At 28.9% G+C, this 20,712-nt stretch overlaps 1 protein-coding gene across 1 annotated transcript; it reads left to right on the forward strand.

Annotated features, from left to right (window-relative positions):
- The first annotated feature begins 387 nt into the window (after positions 1-387).
- On the forward strand, positions 388-20,349 carry LOC149891606 (uncharacterized). The gene is made up of 16 exons (XM_090078922.1): positions 388-624; positions 9,897-10,799; positions 10,940-11,254; positions 12,694-13,026; positions 13,166-13,465; positions 13,554-13,880; positions 13,984-14,093; positions 15,367-15,446; positions 16,474-16,631; positions 16,710-16,939; positions 17,213-17,395; positions 17,507-18,086; positions 18,319-18,559; positions 18,722-18,987; positions 19,486-19,552; positions 19,666-20,349. The coding sequence occupies exons 1-16, from the start codon at positions 549-551 to the stop codon at positions 20,084-20,086; spliced, it is 4,590 nt and encodes a 1,529-aa protein (XP_089935048.1). The 5' UTR covers positions 388-548; the 3' UTR covers positions 20,087-20,349.
- Positions 20,350-20,712: the final 363 nt, after the last annotated feature.

Consider the following 20,712-nt stretch of genomic DNA (forward strand, 5'->3'; position numbering starts at 1 on the left):
CAAATGAAATAGAAAAAGTTTGCAATAAAATGAGTTCAAAAACAATTTTTTTTACATTTTGCCCCAAAATCAGTAGTGTACCACGTTTAAGATAACAATAATCCCTCTCTGCCCACTAACTCTTATTGATGATAACGAGTGGCATTTAAATATCCTTTGGGCAGATGTAAAAGAAGAAAAGTATGAAACGTTATTGCTTACAATATAAGATTTTGTATTTAAAAACAGAAGAAACAAGTTGAGTCTTTTGATTGATAAAATCTGTGTAAGTTTAGAACTGCGTCATAATTTTATAATGTTAAAAGCAGCTCAATTTCTCATTAAAATATTTTCGTGCATTTTATTTTAGTTTCTAAACTACAAAATCTTTGCGTCATCAATAATTATGACGCACAATAATCGAATAACCTTCCTGACAAAACAATCATGAAAGTGTTTAAGTAATTTTTAAACAGCCTCTGTGTTATATCAGACTAAATGACATTATTTTGAAATAAACAAGCCAATTGTATTTCGCTTGTGGCTACACTGCTGTTGTTTGAATATTTATGGAAAGAAGTTGGGTTAAGCTATGTGGGCTTTTTGTTTTACTCCTTCACGTAAAAACATTTTCTGCTCAGCAAAGTAAGACTTTTTATCTAAAATTTTCAGAGAGGAAAAATAAAAAAACAAAAAAAAAACTAATTTTTTTAAATATATGTACGCATTCTATTTGCATTAAGCGATTTCTTTGTGTATTAGGAAAGTAAATGGTCCGTTGTTTTCACATAGTGCAAATAATCTTTTAGTATAAGATAAGCAAAGAACTTTGTATCAAAATAATATTTTTGAGGTAGCAAAATCTGTAAAACAATTTGATAACAAGTTAATCGTACAGTTTTACAGAGTTCTGTACAATTTTATTTGGTATGACTTTTAAACAAAGTTCTAAAAAGGTGAAAGAATTCTGTAAGAACTAACCAGTAAAACACCAATCGTCTAAATCAAAATGGTTCTTATCCTAAACTGGTTATCTAAATTTAAATTGCCACGTAAAATTGAAAAAGTGAGCGTTTCATGAATCTTATAGAGACAATTAAGTTTAAGAGAACTTTGCATTCTTTGGAAAATGTAATTGTAACTTGTGTTCTTCTCCTTTCAAATCCTTTCTTCGCAAACTTTTTTTAATCTATATTTCAGGTATCTAAATCTCTAAATCTCTAATTTGTAATATACCTGAAATTGAGATCTAATGATCTAAATCTCAGGTATATTACAAAAAATTTAAACTTATTTTAAAGAACCCATTAATATTGCTTGATTTCAACGATAGTACATTTGAATTATTCATAAAAATATACTTACGTAATATACATACTACATAAATGTCATATATATGTATATAAGCTATGTTCATGCAAATAATATTATATACCAATAAAGATCAGTTTAAAAAGCTGGGGTGTCACACCTAAAAAGGTTGTTGTTTTTTTTTCATTTCTAAAGCGATAAAATTCTTCTCACAGGATAAAATCAAATAGTATCAATGGAGAAATATGTTAAATAAAAAAAAAGTTTATAATATTAGAAGTACTTAACCAATTAATATAGTTTCCGATTGAAAAACAGAAGATGTTCATTTATCAGTAAGCGATGTTGTTTTTTGTATATAAATTGAACTATTACCGTATTGTATACAGATATTTGTTTCTGTATATCAGCAATCCGGAGGTAAAGGGTACGATGTTTATTTTTGTCGAAAAAAAGCTAAAAACATCATCATATTAAACTTCGTTTAGCCTGTTAATGCTATTAAACACTTCATCCAAAATTCATAAAATAAAATTATAAAAAAATGGTTTTGAGTGGAAAAATGCAAACTGATTTGTAACTTAGTACGTAGTGTTTTTTTTTTTAAAAACATTATTTTGAATTTTTATAAATGTACTTGAAAACACGTGATAAAATTTAATAAAGAAAGTAACTAGTTGTAAATTTTTCTATTATTGAAAAAAATTTGGGCTTTTTGTTTAAAAAATAATAATCATAATGGTAATTAACAGTCTAAATACAACTTTTTAAACCACAGTGTTTTAAGAACTCACCTCGCCTTTCTTAGTGTTTTAAAAATTCGCCTCGCCCTTCTTAGAAATCCTCATTTTTTCCATGCGAGTAATTAAGAGACTTAAAAACCACAAAATTAAAAAATATTTTCTTTATTGCTCAACATTATCAAATTGAAACTAGCTTACTTGTAGATTACACAATTTACTAACCAGATCATTCAAACACATGGTTAAACAACAAAAACAAATCAAAGATTTATGTACAAAAGATTATTTAACAAACGAATATTTAGAGAAAGAATTTTAAAAAATGTCAAATTTTAGGAGCTTAATCTGCGTTTTTGATTGGGGAAGGCTGCAATTTGTCTTAAAGTCAAACTTAAAAATAGTTCAAAACAGATGGCAGCACCCTATATTATTTTCTGAATTGATTTATGGTGAGGAAAATAAAAAAAGCTAAAAAGATTTAGGAATAACTTAACAGTATTATTTACTGTAATGAAGTAAATGGCAATTAACTTGGCTTATTTGAATACCCAATTACCTTAGGGCTGAGTTGCTTAGAAAGGAACAACTTTAATGTCTGAGCCAAAATTTAAGAAATGGTATAAAAAAGTCAACTTAATCATTAAATTATGTGCGCATATGTAAAAATAGGATTCTGGTTTTAAAAAGAGAATATTTTTTCAATAAAAATGAGATGGTTATCAATTAATGTTTCAAATTATTGTATACATAAAAACTAATAACTTCGTTTTTTTAATAAAAGTATGAGTCTAGTTACTTAATAAAATCTAATTTTTAACTTTTCCTGGTAAGTGTAAGGAACTTAGTTTAGAGTCAATTTTTAAACTTGGTTTTTAATTCCTTTTGTCAAAAGAAAGCTTTAGGGCGTGATGCTTCTAAATGGACGTGATGATTACAAGCTGTGCTTGGGTAACGCACAAGTTGGTGACTTTTAAAAAGTCAACTTGTGCACCGTTCACTAGTAATTTTTACTGAAAATATAAAAATTACTTGGAATACTTTCTGTATACTGCTCTTTGCTGTTCGACATACCAACCTTTGATTTCAGAAACTGAAAAAAATCGTTATCTAAATTATATGTTACTGTTATCGACATTTTATCATACTATTATCGACATTATATCATACTGTTATCGACATTATATCATACTGTTATCGACATTATATCATACTGTTATCGACATTATATCATACTGTTATCTACATTATATCATACTGTTATCTACATTATATCATACTGTTATCTACATTATATCATACTGTTATCTACATTATATCATACTGTTATCTACATTATATCATACTGTTATCTACATTATATCATACTGTTATCTACATTATATCATACTGTTATAGAAAGTAACGTTTTTGTCAAAAGTTCAGTTACTCTTACATAATATCATCAAACTATAACTAAAAATAATGTTCTAAGAACACTTTTGTGAAAAAGGTATATACAGTTAATTTTTTAAAAGGCAAGTTCAAGAACCTGCATACCGTAAAGGGTTAAATCATGGTATACAGGGTATCTATAGCATTTGATCTTCAATGAACCCCACAAAAACAGGAATCGACGAAGACTTTTTTGTTGGAAATTCTTCGAAAAAAAATGTTGGGATTCTTCTAAAAACATTCACTTTGTTACATTTTGCTTAATGCAAAGTAGAAAAAAGTATAGCCGCAGATTATAGGGAAGCACAGCATAGGTTTAATATAAAATAGGGGTCCTAATGCGCAAATGGGAGCCAATTTTTTTAGTAAAATTTTAACTTTTTAGAATGATTAATTTATTTCGGAGAGCAATAGACATTGTATTAACATTGTTTCAGTCGTAGACAACAATATACGAAAAACAATATATATTTGACGTTAGGAAATTATATCAAAATAATTACTATGACGTTAATCATAAGATTGCCGCCTTGAAGTTCAGGAAAACAATGATATAACTTATTATTGCTGATAATTTACAAATAATAAAGTAAAAGCGGGACAAGTTGAACAGTTTCCGAATATATAGAAATATTTTTTTTTAGAAATAGACTTTCATAAATTTTTTTATATAGATTTATAAAGAAACATTCGTTTTTCAAGAAGATATGAACTTTATTTTATAACTTAAGTTAATTTTTAAAATATTATTATTTAAAGTAAAAAAAGAGAATGTTCAATTATACAATGAATATCTTTTTAAGTTAAGCGTGTTAATTAACCAAAAACTGAAGCTGTAAAATTAAAAGAAATAAAGCACTTAAATAGATAAATTAATACAACTAACTACAAAGATGAGGCGGTAAAGTAAAAAACATCAGTCTGTACATTTTTTGGTACAAAAGAACTCATTGCCAACCGCAAATGTTTTGGGCAAGCATACCAAACTTACCCAAATTTAGCATTTTAAATTTAAAAGGACGCTTGGAACCACGTTTGCAGAGTATTTTTTGATTACCCTTGTCATCGCTGAAGCCAATTTCGTCAAAATTCCAGACATCTGACACAGAATATTCACTGATGTTTATTTCAAGAAGTTTACTCTTGCATGTTATTGAAATATTTTTTTATATTATCTTCAGTACAGTAAGCTCCTCTGAGTGTTGTAATTTTCCAGTTCTCTCGCTTAATCTATGTTCCTAACATTTGATAAAAGTATAGTATCAAGCTTTGTCTGGTTTACCGTTCGTAAATAAATTAGTTTGTTTTGTATAGTATAAATAACTCGCAACAAATTCAAGTACTTTTTCGCGGGCTCTACCGAAACCCCAATGCAAATTAATGAGCAAATTTAATGAGCAAATTTAATGAGCAAATTTAATGAGCAAATTTAATGAGCAAATTTAATGAGCAAATTTAATGAGCAAATTTAATGAGCAAATTTAATGAGCAAATTTAATGAGCAAATTTAATGAGCAAATTTAATGAGCAAATTTAATGAGCAAATTTAATGAGCAAATTTAATGAGCAAATTTAATGAGCAAATTTAATGAGCATTTCAGCTAATATTAATTCAGAAAGAGTACTTAAAATGGCGACTGTGCTAATACCAATAGAGCTTGCAGGGTTCTTTATCCTGAGCGAAAAAGTTGCCTTTGGAATCCTATGCATAAACCCTTCGAAGTACGAAATATGATTGTTAAAGAAAGACAAAATGAAATATCATACAAAGAGATCAAGAAAAGTAGTCTACTTTAGTTGGAGGAGCCAGAAAAAATTTGATATACACTTTCGGTTTACCGCATCCTTCTAAACGATGTCTTTCTTTAAAATGCCTTATTTGACCAATTGCGAGGTAAGCGGTGTAGTTTTTTTAAACGTTGAAAAAAGGAATTTTTTCTTTTACTAAATTCATTGAATGGTTCTTAGAATTCAATTTGAAAAATGAAGGCTGGTGTATCTTTATTTGTAATGAATTACATTAATTTAATATTATAAATATTGTGTGTATGTTGAAGAGTTTTAAAAAAACACAACCTTCGCGACGCATTGATCAACCCTTTTAATGATCAAAAATGTCTTAAATGGAACGACAACAATCATCAGAACTAAGACCCTCTTTTAAATTTTAAGTCGATTAAAAATACATTTCCTTTCAATGGAGTCCAGAAGATGCTTAATACTTTATTGTATGCCAGCATCAAAAGCATTCGGATAAAGTACTAATGCTATTGGCATATGGCAGCAAGTTCTGAAGACTTTTCGTCTAAAGAATAAAACTTACATTAATGTATTTTTACTGGTTTTTTTAACTTTGCCTGTGCGAATAAAGAAATTCGAAATGTCGAATTGAATTTGTGATTCGATAAGGTATGTGTTTTTTTACACGACCACAAATATTACTTTTAATAGATTTCTCTAATGCCGTTTTGGGTATTGTACAGCAATGTATTGAAAACCATGTTTTGTAAAGCCATGGGAAACATTCTAGTTAAATAGATTGTAAAATAAATTCTAATTTTGTTACTTTAGAGAAAAATCAAAATTAACTTTCTTTTCCTCCACATATGATGGAACTTTTTGCATCGTTCCTGTTTGAGAGCCTATAGACAGTCAGTAAGAAGAAACTTTTCGGTTATGGCCAACGACCTGGCACCAACGCTCTTTTTGACATGCCTTCTCATTGTAGCTCTAGATAAATTGAGATCTTTTCCCATCCTTCTCATTGACCTAATGGGGCTAGTATCGCTTTAGCTTTTGAAGGCACTGATAAGCCTGGAGGTGGTAACCTTCCTAATCCTAGCTTACACTTGATGTGTCCTTGCCTATTTAATCTGTCTTGGACAGTTGCAGACTTGGACAGTTGCTGACTGTGATTTCCGCGTGAAGTAAAGCAATTATCTCTTCACGAATGGCTTCCATTGTCGGAAATAGGATCATATTAGGCAGTAAAATTGTTTTTCGATAATTTCTAATAAGTTCTTTGTTAAAAATAAGGAAAGGAAAAAATTTGGAACAATTTTCCGATGCGATATATAGGTTTTTTTTAAAAACTAATTTAAGGTGGTAGACCACTAATAAAAAAAAATTCTTCAATAATTACATTTTAGAAATCATTTTTATATAAGGTGATTAAAATTTACATTTTAATGACAATTTTTTATTTTTTATTTTTTGTTTATTAAACGGCATGAGAAATTTGGTCCCGAAAACCCCAAAATAGGGTTAATTCGTTGCAGTGAATATCTCAAAAACTATGTATGGTATCAACTTGAAATTTTTCAGACTTGCTTTTAATGTAATGAAAAAGATCCTGTACCAAAACAAAAGAAAAACATTAAACAGTTTTTTTTAAACAAAAAAAAAACACTTCGAAAAGAAAATAGGGTCGTTTTTGACCATAGGCCGGGTGAATAAAAATGAGCAATAGCTTTTACTCAGTAATTGGTCAGCTTTACGTGAATAAAAACTTCAACAACTTTTCTTTAGTTTTTATTCACGTAAAACTGAGCAATTACTGAGTAAATTGCTTACCTTTACGCGAATAAAAGTATGAGCAAAACTGCCTAAGTTTTTTATTCACGTAAAGCTGACCAACTACTGAGTAAAAGCAATTGCTCATTTTTATTCACCCGGCCTCATATTTGGACTTTAATATCTTTTTATCGAGTTATCATAATGCAATAAAAGTGGTAGGGGAAATCCATAATAACTAAAGAAACAACTCCAGAAAATTTGATGAAAATCGGTTAAGAGAATCAAGAGATAATTACCGCAAAGTCGTGAGTTTTAAAGAACTGAGAAAAACACATTTAAACAAAAAAAACATTAAACACTTTAACATTAAAACATTAAAAACATTAAACACTTCAAATAAAAATATAAAAACACAAAAAAAAACCTATTGAAATAAATAAAAAGTAAATATAGACTAAAATTTTCCTGCACCATAACATAAACTCTCTTCTTCCTCATCTTTGTCCAAAATTCCCTTACGAATACTTCGTAACTGCTTTCACCTACTTTTTTCCTTTTTATTACATTTTTTTTCCATATTTCTAACTCTTTTCAAATCAGACGATGCCAAAAAACTTGAAGAATAATGCCCTGGTTTTAAATAAAGTTTTTCAAAAACTCTATTGATACCATTAAGTCCATCATTAAAATTAATGATTGCAGAACAGCAACCTAAATTTAATACATCAATTCCAACAAAAACATCTTTTGGACAACGTTTCCAAACTAAAGCATTTAAAGACTTGTTGTTATTTTGTGTTGATCCATGTAAACATTTTGAAAGAAGATCTTCAGACATTAAATCATTAAATATTGGTTTTATAAATGTATTTATAGCATTTGGTAAAACCTGGCTTTGCTTATAGTTACCTGGCTTTACTGGTTTGCTTATAGTTTTACAAGAGTAAAACATTTGCTCCCATTGGCAAGATGCACATGAAATAAATATACAGTGTGATAAACTTTTTTTAAGTTTAGCATCATGGTTAAAATTAAAATTTGCAGAACATTTTGGACAGCAGCCTATGGCGTAATTATTTTTCTAAAATATTTGTGTTCATAAAAATATAGCAGTCATTGGACTGATCATCATTAGCAGAAAAATTATTTTTATTTACAAAATCATTATTTACAATATTGACGGAAGATTTACTACTGCAACAGGATGACAGTATCTTCATTTTTTTTGCAGAGCTACATTTGAATTGTAATTCTTCTAAATTAGATAGATTTTCTTCAGCTACAACGTTTGATGATTTATGTTGGTTTCCCCTGAAGAGTCTACGTTTCTTGCTATACCTTATTTTACTTCTTTTATCTTTATTTCACATTATTTAAGTTATTATTTAACCAAAGTATAAAAGACAGAAAATTAGCCGAAGAAAGTTGTGGTTGTTGTAAAGTAATTAGACATTTACTGAAGAAATCCGTTAAAAACCATGTAACACACTGCGCCAAAAGCATTTTATAATAAACAAAAAGTAGTTTTAGAGTAGCAGTCACCACAAATGAAGTTTTTTTGTCTTAATTTTTATGGTATTTTGTGGGATAGCTTCCTTTTTATTTACATAGCAACGGAGTAAACAATCCGTTGCCACGGACAAATTTGTGAAAATGCCTAAACCGCATTATTAAAAACAGATTTTTAATAGGGTTAGCTTTATTTTTATATAAAACTAATATGAAATTCTTAATCTACGATAATTATATTACTTAAAAACTTTAAAATTGAAAAAATGATTTTTTCGATTTTTAATAATGGTCTACCACCTTAAGTTTTTGTTACACAATCTGCAAAACAACAGCAAAATTCTGTAATTTGGGGCAACAATTAATTCTGTGCATGATAATTTGTGAATATGACCACCTTTCTTATGCAGGCTCTTAATGAACCAAACTTTTGAAATAATCAAATTGTATAATGCACTCTAAAAATAGATCTTTTAAGAATAATTTATGATTATACATTTTAAAATTCAAATATTTTGTAATGTATAATCTTAAATGATTCTAAAAGATCTATTTTAAGAGTGCAATTAAAATTTTGAGTATGTCTATTACTTGATTTCATTTTTCACCTTTTTTAATATCAAAGTAAATTTAATTATTTATTGAAAGCATCTGCCATTGGGCTAATAACGTTTTTAACCTAATTAGAGTTTAATGGAAACATGCCTTCCATCCCCAAATCCAGATAACTAAACTGTGGATATTTCCATTGTTTATTGTAATCACCATAATTTAAAATCTGGGAAGCTTACAAAAATTAGTTCCTTATAAAATAAAGTAAACTTACAAAACTCTTTCACCGTTACATTTTAATGAAATTAAGTGATTTTAACTGTACTTTAAAATATTTGATTAAGCTATTATTTACTAATGCTAATTAGAAAATCTCTACATCATTTTTAGTGAATAAAAATTGTGGTAATACTTTCCTCTTCATGTTTAATTTAAATTTTTTAAAAAGGTGTGCTGATTTCAAGTATTAAAAGACAAAACTTTTTTTTTTAAAGAGAGGTAAACAACATAAATGAAAAATTTTTGACTCTAGTAAAAACCAGTTTTGTTATCTAATATTTGATGTAAAATAATGCTATAGCTTTCTTTATATAAATGAAGTATATATATTATACTTTATATATATTAAATATTTCAGATATTTAATTGATATAAACTATATCAAAGAATGCTATCATGCATTATTTGTTAGATAAAACTAAATATTGTATATATATATTGTTTAGTGATTTTTATGATTATGTAAGATAAAATTTGTAAAAAGTCTATTTCGATTTTAAATGTAAAAAGTGTTTTTAAATTCTGTTTCATTTTTTTAAAATAGATTAAAGTTTATTTCTATTTTTTTATACACAGGTCCTGTTATATTCAAAAACTTTTCTCGCTCTTTGCCAATACAACCTAGTGTTTTAATTAATGGAGGAGATTATACTACCATCACAAACGGAGTGTTAGAGTTGTTTGAAGTAAGTGGGCCTACTGATGGAGACCAAGGAACTTCATACATTCGTCCCATAGGCTGTACAAATCCTCCTCTTTATTTTCCTCCAAGTAATTACTTTTGTTTGAATGTATCAAATGGAGATATATACTTGACAAAGTGGTATATTGATCGACCACCTAAGTTCAACTCAACATACATAGTTAAAATAAATCTTATAAATGTCACAAAGGCAATAGTTCAGTATGCAGTGTCGATTCAACTTCTGTTACCATCTTGTATCAGCTCAAAACCTTTAAGCTACATTTTGAATCCAATAGGATCAAGTGTGTGCAATAGTTATTTAAGTTCTGTCCAGCTGTCGCAAGTAACTGCACTTCCTAATGTCACTTTTAACCTTGTTGTAACAGAAGCAATGTTGAGTATTGTGGGTTTCTCAGTTAACTTTCCATCTCAATATGTTTTAAATGTAAGCACGAGTCCGAAAGTTCTGTTGCAGATAGAAGATAAAATGAAGAATAAGTTCTATTTTACTTCTGAAGTTTTAGATGTTAGTAAAGTACAATATATCACCACCCGCTTAAAAACAGTGTATAACATTGGAGATCTTTTTACAATAACTTTAGGAATCTCTGATTTGTCACAAACATTAGCATTTCCTTCCAGAAGCACATTCAAGGTTGTATATATATCAGATTGGACAATGTGCTCAACAGCAAACTATCAATGCTTAGAAAATTACTTAAATTTCAATAAAACATATTCATCTTGCAACATCCCTGATCCAGACTTTCTATACTCTTATGAAAAATGCTTTGGTAAGTGTTAATGTTGCAATAAGTTTTATGTGTATGAATTTTCTTTTGTAACATTTTTAAATAACATGTCAGTATTCTTCAAAGAATTTTATAAGATTAATAGGTAAATATAAATTTATTAATTTTGTATTATGTCTTAGATTTACAACCCAAGTTAAGAGTTCCAATGTTGACATCTTTCAATGTGATTTGCAATTATTACTTGAGCATTGTTGGTTTAAGAAACTTTGGATATTTTATGTTATTTAATGATACAGTATTAGCTAGTTCAAGATTTAGTAATTCAAGACAACCATTACGTAAACGAAGAGATTTGTTCAGCTTGAATGAAACAGTCACTTTGTTTTTCAGCATGACTTACAAGTATAAGAATGGTTATTTCCAATGTGGTTTGAATGATACGAGTTTAACAAGACCACTAATGTTGTCAGAAAAGTTAAATGTTAACATTCCAGGTAAGAGTCTTATAAAATTAAAGGGTGCAGTAGCAATTTGCAAACTTTTTAGAACTTTTTTCTAAATGAATTTTTAAAGTACTAAAAAATTATATCCATGGAATATTATTAAAAGAAAAGTTGAAGATGAATGTTTCTCCCACATTAACATTCAATTGGGTCTTGTTTTTTTTTTGGTTAACTGCCTCAAGCCTAGTATGGAAGGACCAGCAAGTGCTGATTAAATAGTCCTTTGTCATTGAGTTTCAAGCAAGGGTAATAGATGACTTTAGGGATTTGACTCTAAAGTGGGCAATTTTCCGAAGCATTATTTTCAGCTATGCTCCGCATACTGTAGTCAAGGGGATTCAGATCAGGACTGGGAGGTGGCCAAAAGTGTTTAGGCCAGATATTACCCATATTGTCTTGAAGATGTTGTTGGGTACATTGTCCTGCTGAAAGTTGTAATTGTTTTCTGAGTTTTTCTTTTTCAGTCATGGCGCCACATAACATTTTAGTATGGTGATATACACATCAAAGTTAGCATTTTCTTATTCTTTGATGTTGATTGGTGGACATTTTCTCTATTGGAAGTAAGGATTCCTAGCATCATGACAAACTGAGGTTGCTTGGTTTGACACAGATGATGCTCTGTAACCCTTCTGCACTATGAGCCAGTGAAGTTGGTTATTGATTACAAAATCAACACTAAAAAGTTTTTCATTTTGGAAAATTCTGACTGTTTATGAAGCATGGTTTTTCAGTTAATTCAGAATCTTCGTTGATTGCTCCAATATTAAATTTTTTAGCCTTTATGTCAAAAGTTGGCATGTAGGTTGGGCCACACTAACTTTTAAAAGTGTTTTTAGAGTTCTGATTATCCTCTCATCAACATAGAACAGAATTGCTGTCTTTCTGATGGACATAGTGAGCTTTTTATTAACTTTTTTGTTCACTAGAGAGGGAATTTGGACTGTCACATTTTTTCACTTTGTGAAATGAAGTTTTAGACACTCCAGAAATACAAATCACTTCAGTTACGAGCAAAATTCAGAAGTTTTTAATTTACATCATGAAACCTAACCAAAAACTAGTTCGTAAATTGCTGCTGTACACTGTGCAGAATTGTTCCTCAAAAGATGTAAGTTTTGCTTAATACCTACATGAAAGTTTACTAAGTTTTTTCTGTATGTATCTATATATGTAGGTATATATGTATGCATGTATGCATTTATGCATGTCTACACATTTTTTTTGTTTATATGCTTTTTCATAAAGCAATGATAAAATGAAAGAAGATGAAAATAAGTTCTTTTTTAAATTGTATTTTTTATATAAGCTAAATTTAAATTAAATAAATGTAAATTTTGTGTAAAAACTACATAAAAGTATGAAGTGTTTATTTTTTAAATCAATTATCTTTCTCTAAACCATATTGTATCTATGGATGTCTTTTTCAGATTTGTACTTCTCACCATTAAACAATTCTTATGCAGAATTTGTTGCCGGTTCAGCATTAGTTGTTCCTAAATGCCATTTTGCTTCAACAGTCCCTACCATTCCTATTAAAAAAACAGATATATTTTGGGTTAAAGATGGTGTCATTAAAATTTATGCAACTGAAGATCCTACAGCATTGGAGGCAAATGGAGTAGAACAATTTTTTTTGTTTCCTCCTTTGCAAATTGAAAAAGCTACTTTTTCTGATGGTGGTATTTACCAATGTGCAGTTCAAATAGCTGACCAAATGGTACATCCAGTGTTTTCAGATAAGTTTAAAGTCAAAATAAATGGTAAATGATTTGTGTATGTTTGATTTTATGGTTTAGGATTGTTTTAGTAGCATTATTTATGCTAAGTAAAGTTTCTTTTCTTCACTCTTGCAACATTTTTTTCAAAGTCTTTATCTGATAGTGTTTTTTTATTTTCCAGCCCAAGTTGTGGAGTTTCTTTCAAAAATTGAGTTTCAAAATTATATAAACTCAGCAATCTTGTTTAACTGTACTTATAAGGCCCAACAAGATCTCTCTGCTTTTTCATATTGGCTGTTCAATGGCGTAACCAAGTTGTTTGGATCTAGTACATTAAAAAGAAGAAGTGTCCAATATGAGGTGGCACCACTGCGTATTGAAAGCTATAATATGATTGGTTCATACCAATGTGTTATATTTGATAACAACACTATGGATAGAGATTTCACTTCTGAAGCTTTTGTTATTCCAAAGCAACCAGGTAGAGTGTGCGAATTGTCACTTTTTTTTATCTGAAATTGGCAATGTGGAAATATTGAAAAATTGCTAATTATATTTTAATGTTTCAGATCCAGTATTTGTAAATAATCCTTCTCTCAATGTTGATGGAATTGTTCAAGTTGGTCATTTCAACAGTATAATTGGTTGTATCTTTGATACTTACTTTGAACTTAAAGATGAAGATATATATTTTATTAAGGATGACACTTATAAACTTTTCACTACTTCTTATTTGGAAAATGAGTCAAAGTTGCCGCCTTATAGGTATAGGTTTGCTGATCTGAACATTGAAAGAATAAGCTATAGTGATCTCGGTTATTACCAATGTACAATAAATATAACTGGGTACTCTATGAAGGAAATTAGAAGTGACCGTGTTGATTTGCAGTTACCTGGTATGTTATGATGAATTAAATATTTTTTTGGAGCTTTTAGTATAAGCAAGTTTTATAGGTTTTTTTAAAATGTATTTATTTCAAATTTTAATGTTATTTTTAGATACTTCAAATACAAAGCTTATTTTGAAGTTAAACAGACCATGGATTAATGAATATTTAAGCCAATCTTCAGCAACATTTAAAGATTTAAAGAATGTTGTTGAAGAAAGTGTAAGTACTTTATAAATGCAATAATTATTATGGTATATTTAATGTTTGTTTTCCAGTTGATTTTTTGTGTGCTATTAACACCACTCTGTGTTTAGCAATTTTTAAGCTGTATGTAATTAATGGTTAAGTATTTCTTTCTGCATTTAAGTAATATACTTTGACTCCTCATGCCAGTCAAATAGGTTACTTTAGGCCTAATACTATTACCAAAGAAATTCAGCAAATTTTTTTTTTACTTTTAACTTATGTAAACATTTGTTTACATAGTGATAGTTTTGAAACAAAAGACAGTAAGTACTTCTTTCAGATGCAACAATCTATTTTTAAGGAGGTAGTTAGGCTAGACATGAAGAGCTACTTTATTACAACTACCATTAAGATGTTTTGGCAATAATTAAATGCTAATTAACATATTGTATATGTTTTAAAATTTAAAATGGTTGGGAGCTATGCAATTGTTAATGTGGGTCTACTGAATGTGTCTATAATATAATGTGTAATACAATATCTTGTAGTATAGCATCTAATATCATATAATATATCTGTAATGTAATGTATCGCACAATATCATATGTATAATGTGTCTATAATATGTGTAATACAATATCATATATATATATTGTATAATACAATATCATATAGTATAGCATAATATGGAATAGTGTGGTAAAGTATAGTATAGTGTAGTATGATATTAAAATAAAGTAATATAACCAATGTAATAAAGCCTAAATTCAAAAGTTCAAGCCACAACAAACTGATGCGAATTATGTTATGCCGAGCAGTTTTTTGTAATCACCATCAATTATTAACATTACTATAATCTCTACAACAGGCATTTGTGTTGATTATCTTTATATTCATAATATGTTTCTGATTTAATTGATGCACTGTTTTTTATCCGAGTTATGTGTTGTTTATTACAATTGATGATAGTATTAAAATTTCATTTTTTTTACTTAAGTATAAATATTACAACATAATTTTTAGTTTTAAAAGCAAATATATTTTCTTAGTTCTTACTGTTATTGTATATGTATTTAATGTCATTTTTAATGCTTGTTAAGTAATGAATAATAATTTCTATGTTTCCTTTTTTAAATTATTTTGTTGCTTTGTATTTTATACTGTTTGCTTCTAAAATTTGTTTTGCTACATTCTAAGTTCTGAATTTTAATTATGATTTATATGTTAGTATAAGAGAGGGATAATGATTATTCAATACAAAAACTTCCAATATAATGTTGCTACGTCTATCTTCAATCTGTTATAGATCAAGCAAGTAGCTTTAACAATTGTAAAAAGTACTATGAGCTTTTCTCCTGCAATTATTGTACAAGTTACTGAGTTAAGGTTGGTATAAAAATATGTTTTTCACTTTAAATAAATTTTATTTTAAAGAGGCTTTTTTCTTGCATAATCTATTTAGATAAATTGAGAACCAGTAACAATCATTAAAGTTCATAAAAAGTCACTGTAGTTTTATGACAGAGAAGCCTTAGTTATTTGTTAGAACATAAATAGGAATTATACTTTTGCTCTTAATGTAAATCAACATTCTTTCAATTGTGTCAGACTTAATGAAAATGGTTTTTCTTCAACTTTAACGCAATGGCTGCATCATTTTAATATGTGCAGTTTCTCTTAAATCCTTAAAAAATTATGAAAAAACCCAATAAAAAAGGCAAGTAAAATCAATAATTTTTCAAAAAATCTTGTCAATATCAAATAGATTTTGTATTTGTATAATATGGAATACAGAAGTAAAGAGTAACCAAAACTTTGGCGATCTTTAAGACTCCCACAAAATGATAAAGTTTTTCTATGCATGAATTATATAGGGTATTACATTTTTTAACACTCAGTAAAAGACCTCAATAGCATTTCACATTTCTTAGCATCCTCAGGAAACCCTATAATTTCTCTAGAATATTGATAGTTGAACATCTGCTTAACAGTGAAATTTGTTGCATTTCAGTAGGTTGTTTCCTTGAACAATCAAATAAAAAATGGTGTTTATAGGATCAAAGATAGAGCTTCTTACAGGCAATTTGCAATTCTTCATTGCAGCTGATATTTGCTTCATCATTCAGCCTCCTTATTTTTTTTGGAAATTTTTGAAGTAGATAGCAATTACCAAGCAGCTAGTCTTTAGACAATAAGTACTTCAGTGAGTCTTATGGTAAAAGGTACACCAATCTGATCAGTATTTAACAGATAAAGGGACAATAATGAAATAAGTCTAATGAAAATTTCACAACATTTCCTAATGTAACAACAGGCATGCAGTATAAACAAGATTGTGATAAAACATGTATTACACCCAGGATGGTCATTTATTACTAAATACAAGTAAATGTTTTCTCTAAACTTATTTTAGTCCTGGAAGTGTAGAAAGTGTGAATGTAATATCACGGCTTACGCTTACAAATGTTAGTGACTTTATGAAGCTGCAACTTTCCAATATAATCATACAAAATATAAGCGTCAATTCTTTTAAACATCTGGATGCTGTATCTGTCGAACTCATAAGTTTAGGTCAGTATTATTTTAAGATTTGTTTGAAGTCCTTCATTTGAGCTTTAAATGGTTTATTGAACAACTTTTCTTTCATAGACTATTGTCCAAAAAGCAGTTTTGGTGATGTAAATTACAAAGGTGAGTATACATTTGAGCAGACTCTTGCCAACCAAGTTGTGCAACAAAACTGCACTTATCAGAGCAAAGGATTTGTACGAAGAAAATGTGTTGGTAATTTAAAGGATGGTCCTGCCTGGGAGACTCCTGATCTATCTCAGTGTGAACCTAAATCTCTGACAACGATGAAGTTGATTCAACTTAGTGAGGTTGGTTGTGGAGAAACAGGGTTTTTAATCTTTAAAAGACGGTTTTTTCTTTATTGATTGTTGACTGAATTATTGAATATATTATGTATTTTGCTATTTTTTTGTATGAAGTATTTTAAAACATTAAACTTCTTTAATGTGAGAAAAGTTTAAAACTTTAAGTAGTTTTGATTTTTTTAAAAAGGATGCTCACTCTCTTTTTCAAATGAAAACTAAAGCAGCCACTAAAATATTTACTCATCATTCATAACAAGTTTTTTTTTTTACATTCAGGTAGTAATCTGTGTTGATAAATCAACAACTGCCTGCTCACCGGTTGATATAATCTCCAAAAATCTTAATGATATTGTTGTAAATAGTTCTGCAATAACAAATTTTCATGATGTAAGTTTGATTGCAAACACTCTGGAAACTATTGTTAATGTTTCTGTTAATACTTCGACTGCTTCAGAGCAGGTAAATAAAGTTATAATTTTTAAAAAATGTTTTAACAAGACAATTTTGCTTATGTTCTTTTTGAACTTTAGACCAATTTCTGTAAAAAGAAAACCATTTTTTATTGCGAAGGTTTTCAAAGATGTTTTACAGACCATCGACAGTTTACTGGAGTCAAATGCAACATTAATTGCAGAATCCCAAGTTGCAACATCTTCTTCAACAAGCATTTTGAACACTCTCACTTTGTTTGCTGAACTTTATGCAAAACAGGCTGATAAAAAACTTCAAATAAGCAATAGAAATATCGCTTTCTACATTGAAAAAGTAAGAAGAGGGGTGGTCACTCTTTCAGCTCAACAATTATCAAATGGTTCTGTTGAAGTTAGTTTTGAAAATATTGATTTGAACAAAGTTGGTACAAATTACGCTTATATTCAAATACCAAGCGAAGTATTTTCTAACGAAAGCGAAGTTATTCACTCGTACTTTTTTCGTTACGATTCTTTTTTTTTGAGCGAAAGCAAGTTGCTAAAACTTGTAGGTAAAAACGTCTCAGGTGAGCTCCTAATTCAAAGTACAATCCTCTCAGCAACCGTTGGATCTAAAACAGTTGCCAATCTAATAACTCCAGTTATTTTGACATTCAAAAGGACCCAATCGTTGGAACTTTCTGGTGTCAGTAGCTGCCATTTTTGGGATGGAAATTTTGGTATTATTATTGCTTAGAGTATTTTTTTGTAAGTAAGAGTTGCCAAAAATGCTCTGTTTGCTTTGTACAAATCTTATTATAAATTTTAAGTTTTAATGTATATATTTTGTTTAAAAAACTCTTACCAATCGAATTCTAAAATAATTTTTTTTTCTATGGTGCTATATTTAATGAATATTATAGCAAAAATCACAAAAGCTACTCCTTGTTGCTATTTTTGTTGTTTATTAAGAAACCAATATCAAAAACGTATTTGGAGCATGGCTACAGGATGGTTGCTATAAATATGAGGCCGGAATTAACAATGATGAGTTTTATACTTGTGCTTGTGATCACCTTACCAACTTTGCTCTGCTATTGGATGTAAATCAAAATTCCGAAAATCCATTGGCGTTGAAAATAATTACGTTCATCGGCTGTGGCATATCGTTAGTTGGATTATCACTTACTTTACTAACGCTTTTTGTGTTTCGGTATGTAGAGTTTTAAAAGACGAGTTTTTTTTTTCATATTGTTGTTAAATTTTTCTTTCTGTACATTTCTCCAAATCTTTACAGTATTCAAATACGAATTTTTTTCTAAATCTCTGTTATTTGAGTTTTTTTTGCTATGTATATTTTTTCAAATCTTTGCAGAAATCTTCGGCAAAAACTTCCTCCGAAAATCCTTATATGTCTTTGCATTTCATTGTCGGGACTTCTTCTGACGTTTTTGATTGGAGCAGAAAAGACTTCGCCCAGACGAGGCTGTCAAGTTATTGCCGCAATAATACATTTCTTCATTTTATCGACGTTTTGTTGGATGTTGGTTGAAGCATTCAACTTGTATCGTTCGTTTGTCACAGTTTTTAAAAAAAGTGGGGATACGAATGTTTTGCGAAACGCTAGCATCTTTGCATGGGGTAATTTCAAACTATTTGATATTCTATAATTTTTTAAAGATTTATTTCAGTTAATTTGGTAGTCGTTTAAACAAATAGTTAAATATTCTGTTTAAGTTTTTATGTTCCATTTAAATCGGCTGTAAGTATAAAATCAAATTTTTTAATCAGTTTGTGAGAAGACTTTTAAAACGCTTCTGTAAAAAGATTGAGGTTAGGACCTTTTTATTTTGTAGATTTAATTTTAGTAAAAAAAAAAATAGTAAAGAGATGATATACTACATTGATTTGATTCTAAATGATTTGATTTGATAAGTGTTTACAAATGTATTAGTTTTACAATTTCGTTAAAACGCTGTTCTAACTTCAACCTCAAGTACCGTAGTTTGCGGTAAATGATTTTAAACATTTCTTAGAAAACTCACAATTGCAGGTTATGTTCTAGGAAAAAGCTATTTTATATCTGGTAACATACAGGGCTTAAATTTCTTAAGTGTCAAAAATCTTAAATGTTTGTAGGAGTTCCTGCCATTATTGTTATCATCGCCGGTATCTTAAAACCAGATCAACTAGGAAACGATAAAGTGTGAGTAATGAAAGTGTTTTGTTTTTTTTATTAAAAAAATCTAGACATATTACTTAGCAGTTCGTTTCGCGCTCATTTCTGTTCTAAAAAGTTTTGTTTAAAAACTTGTTTAGATGCGTCATTCGTGGATACCCGTTTTATTTTGGCGTTCTTCTTCCAGTCTGTCTGATTGTACTTGTGAACTTTGTTGTGTTAATAGTGACGATTCTTAGCTTAACGAAAAGAGTAAGTACTGGCAAAGAAACCACTGCAAAAGAGTATTACTTATCGCAAGCTAGAATTGCATTTATGTGCGCTACTCTTCTCGGCTCATCGTGGTTGTTCGCAGTGCTGGCAGTTAAAGACTTGTCATCGGTCTTTCAATGGTTGTTCTGTATCACAACATCACTGCAAGGTTTCTTCATATTTGTGTTTTACATATTAAGAAATAAAGAAGCTAGAACCGAGTGGCGACGTTGTTTCGGAGTCAAAAAACAACATTCTATCGTATCATCATCAGATCCTAGAAGTTATGAGTTAAGTACTCCGCATTAAAAGACGTTAGTTTCATGCTTTAGAGGCTTCCTGTACTTTGAATGTTAAACTATGCAAGTTGGGGCACCTTTGTTTAACTATCATTTGATGGAGGTTTCCTTGTCATATGTAGAGACGTTAAGGAAATAAATGTGTTTTTTTAAATTTACAACTATTTTGGATTTTATAAAGAAGTTTTTTCACGCATCACATATTACATGCTTAAATAATTCTGATAATACTATTTTAAACCTTTTTTAAATGAAAAAAAAAGAAGAGAAAAATGACTAAACTGATTTCTTTTAAAGGAAACAAACTCTTTTGTATTCTGAAGACACTTTTTTTTTTAAATACTTTATCGTATATATAATTATTTGTAATTGATTGAAAACCCTCAAATATTTATTATGATGATTTATGGTACTCAAAGATAAATTCTAATTAAGTGAAATAATTTAAACTTTTCTGACTTGTGGGTTCCAGCATATTCATTTAGAATTATGAGATCTTATTCCTGTACTGAGATCTTATCAACTAAATCATTAATATCTAGATAAACATTACATTATTACATACAGTTTTTAGTAATTCAAGTTTGCAAGTTGAAAATAATTATATCTAAAATTTGAGTAAAATACCTGATTAAT

This window comes from Hydra viridissima, unplaced genomic scaffold (genome assembly GCF_058129835.1).
Source record: "Hydra viridissima isolate aposymbiotic clone 2 unplaced genomic scaffold, HvirCarnegie_v1 scaffold_2, whole genome shotgun sequence".
In the NCBI taxonomy this organism is placed as follows: Eukaryota; Metazoa; Cnidaria; class Hydrozoa; order Anthoathecata; family Hydridae; genus Hydra; species Hydra viridissima.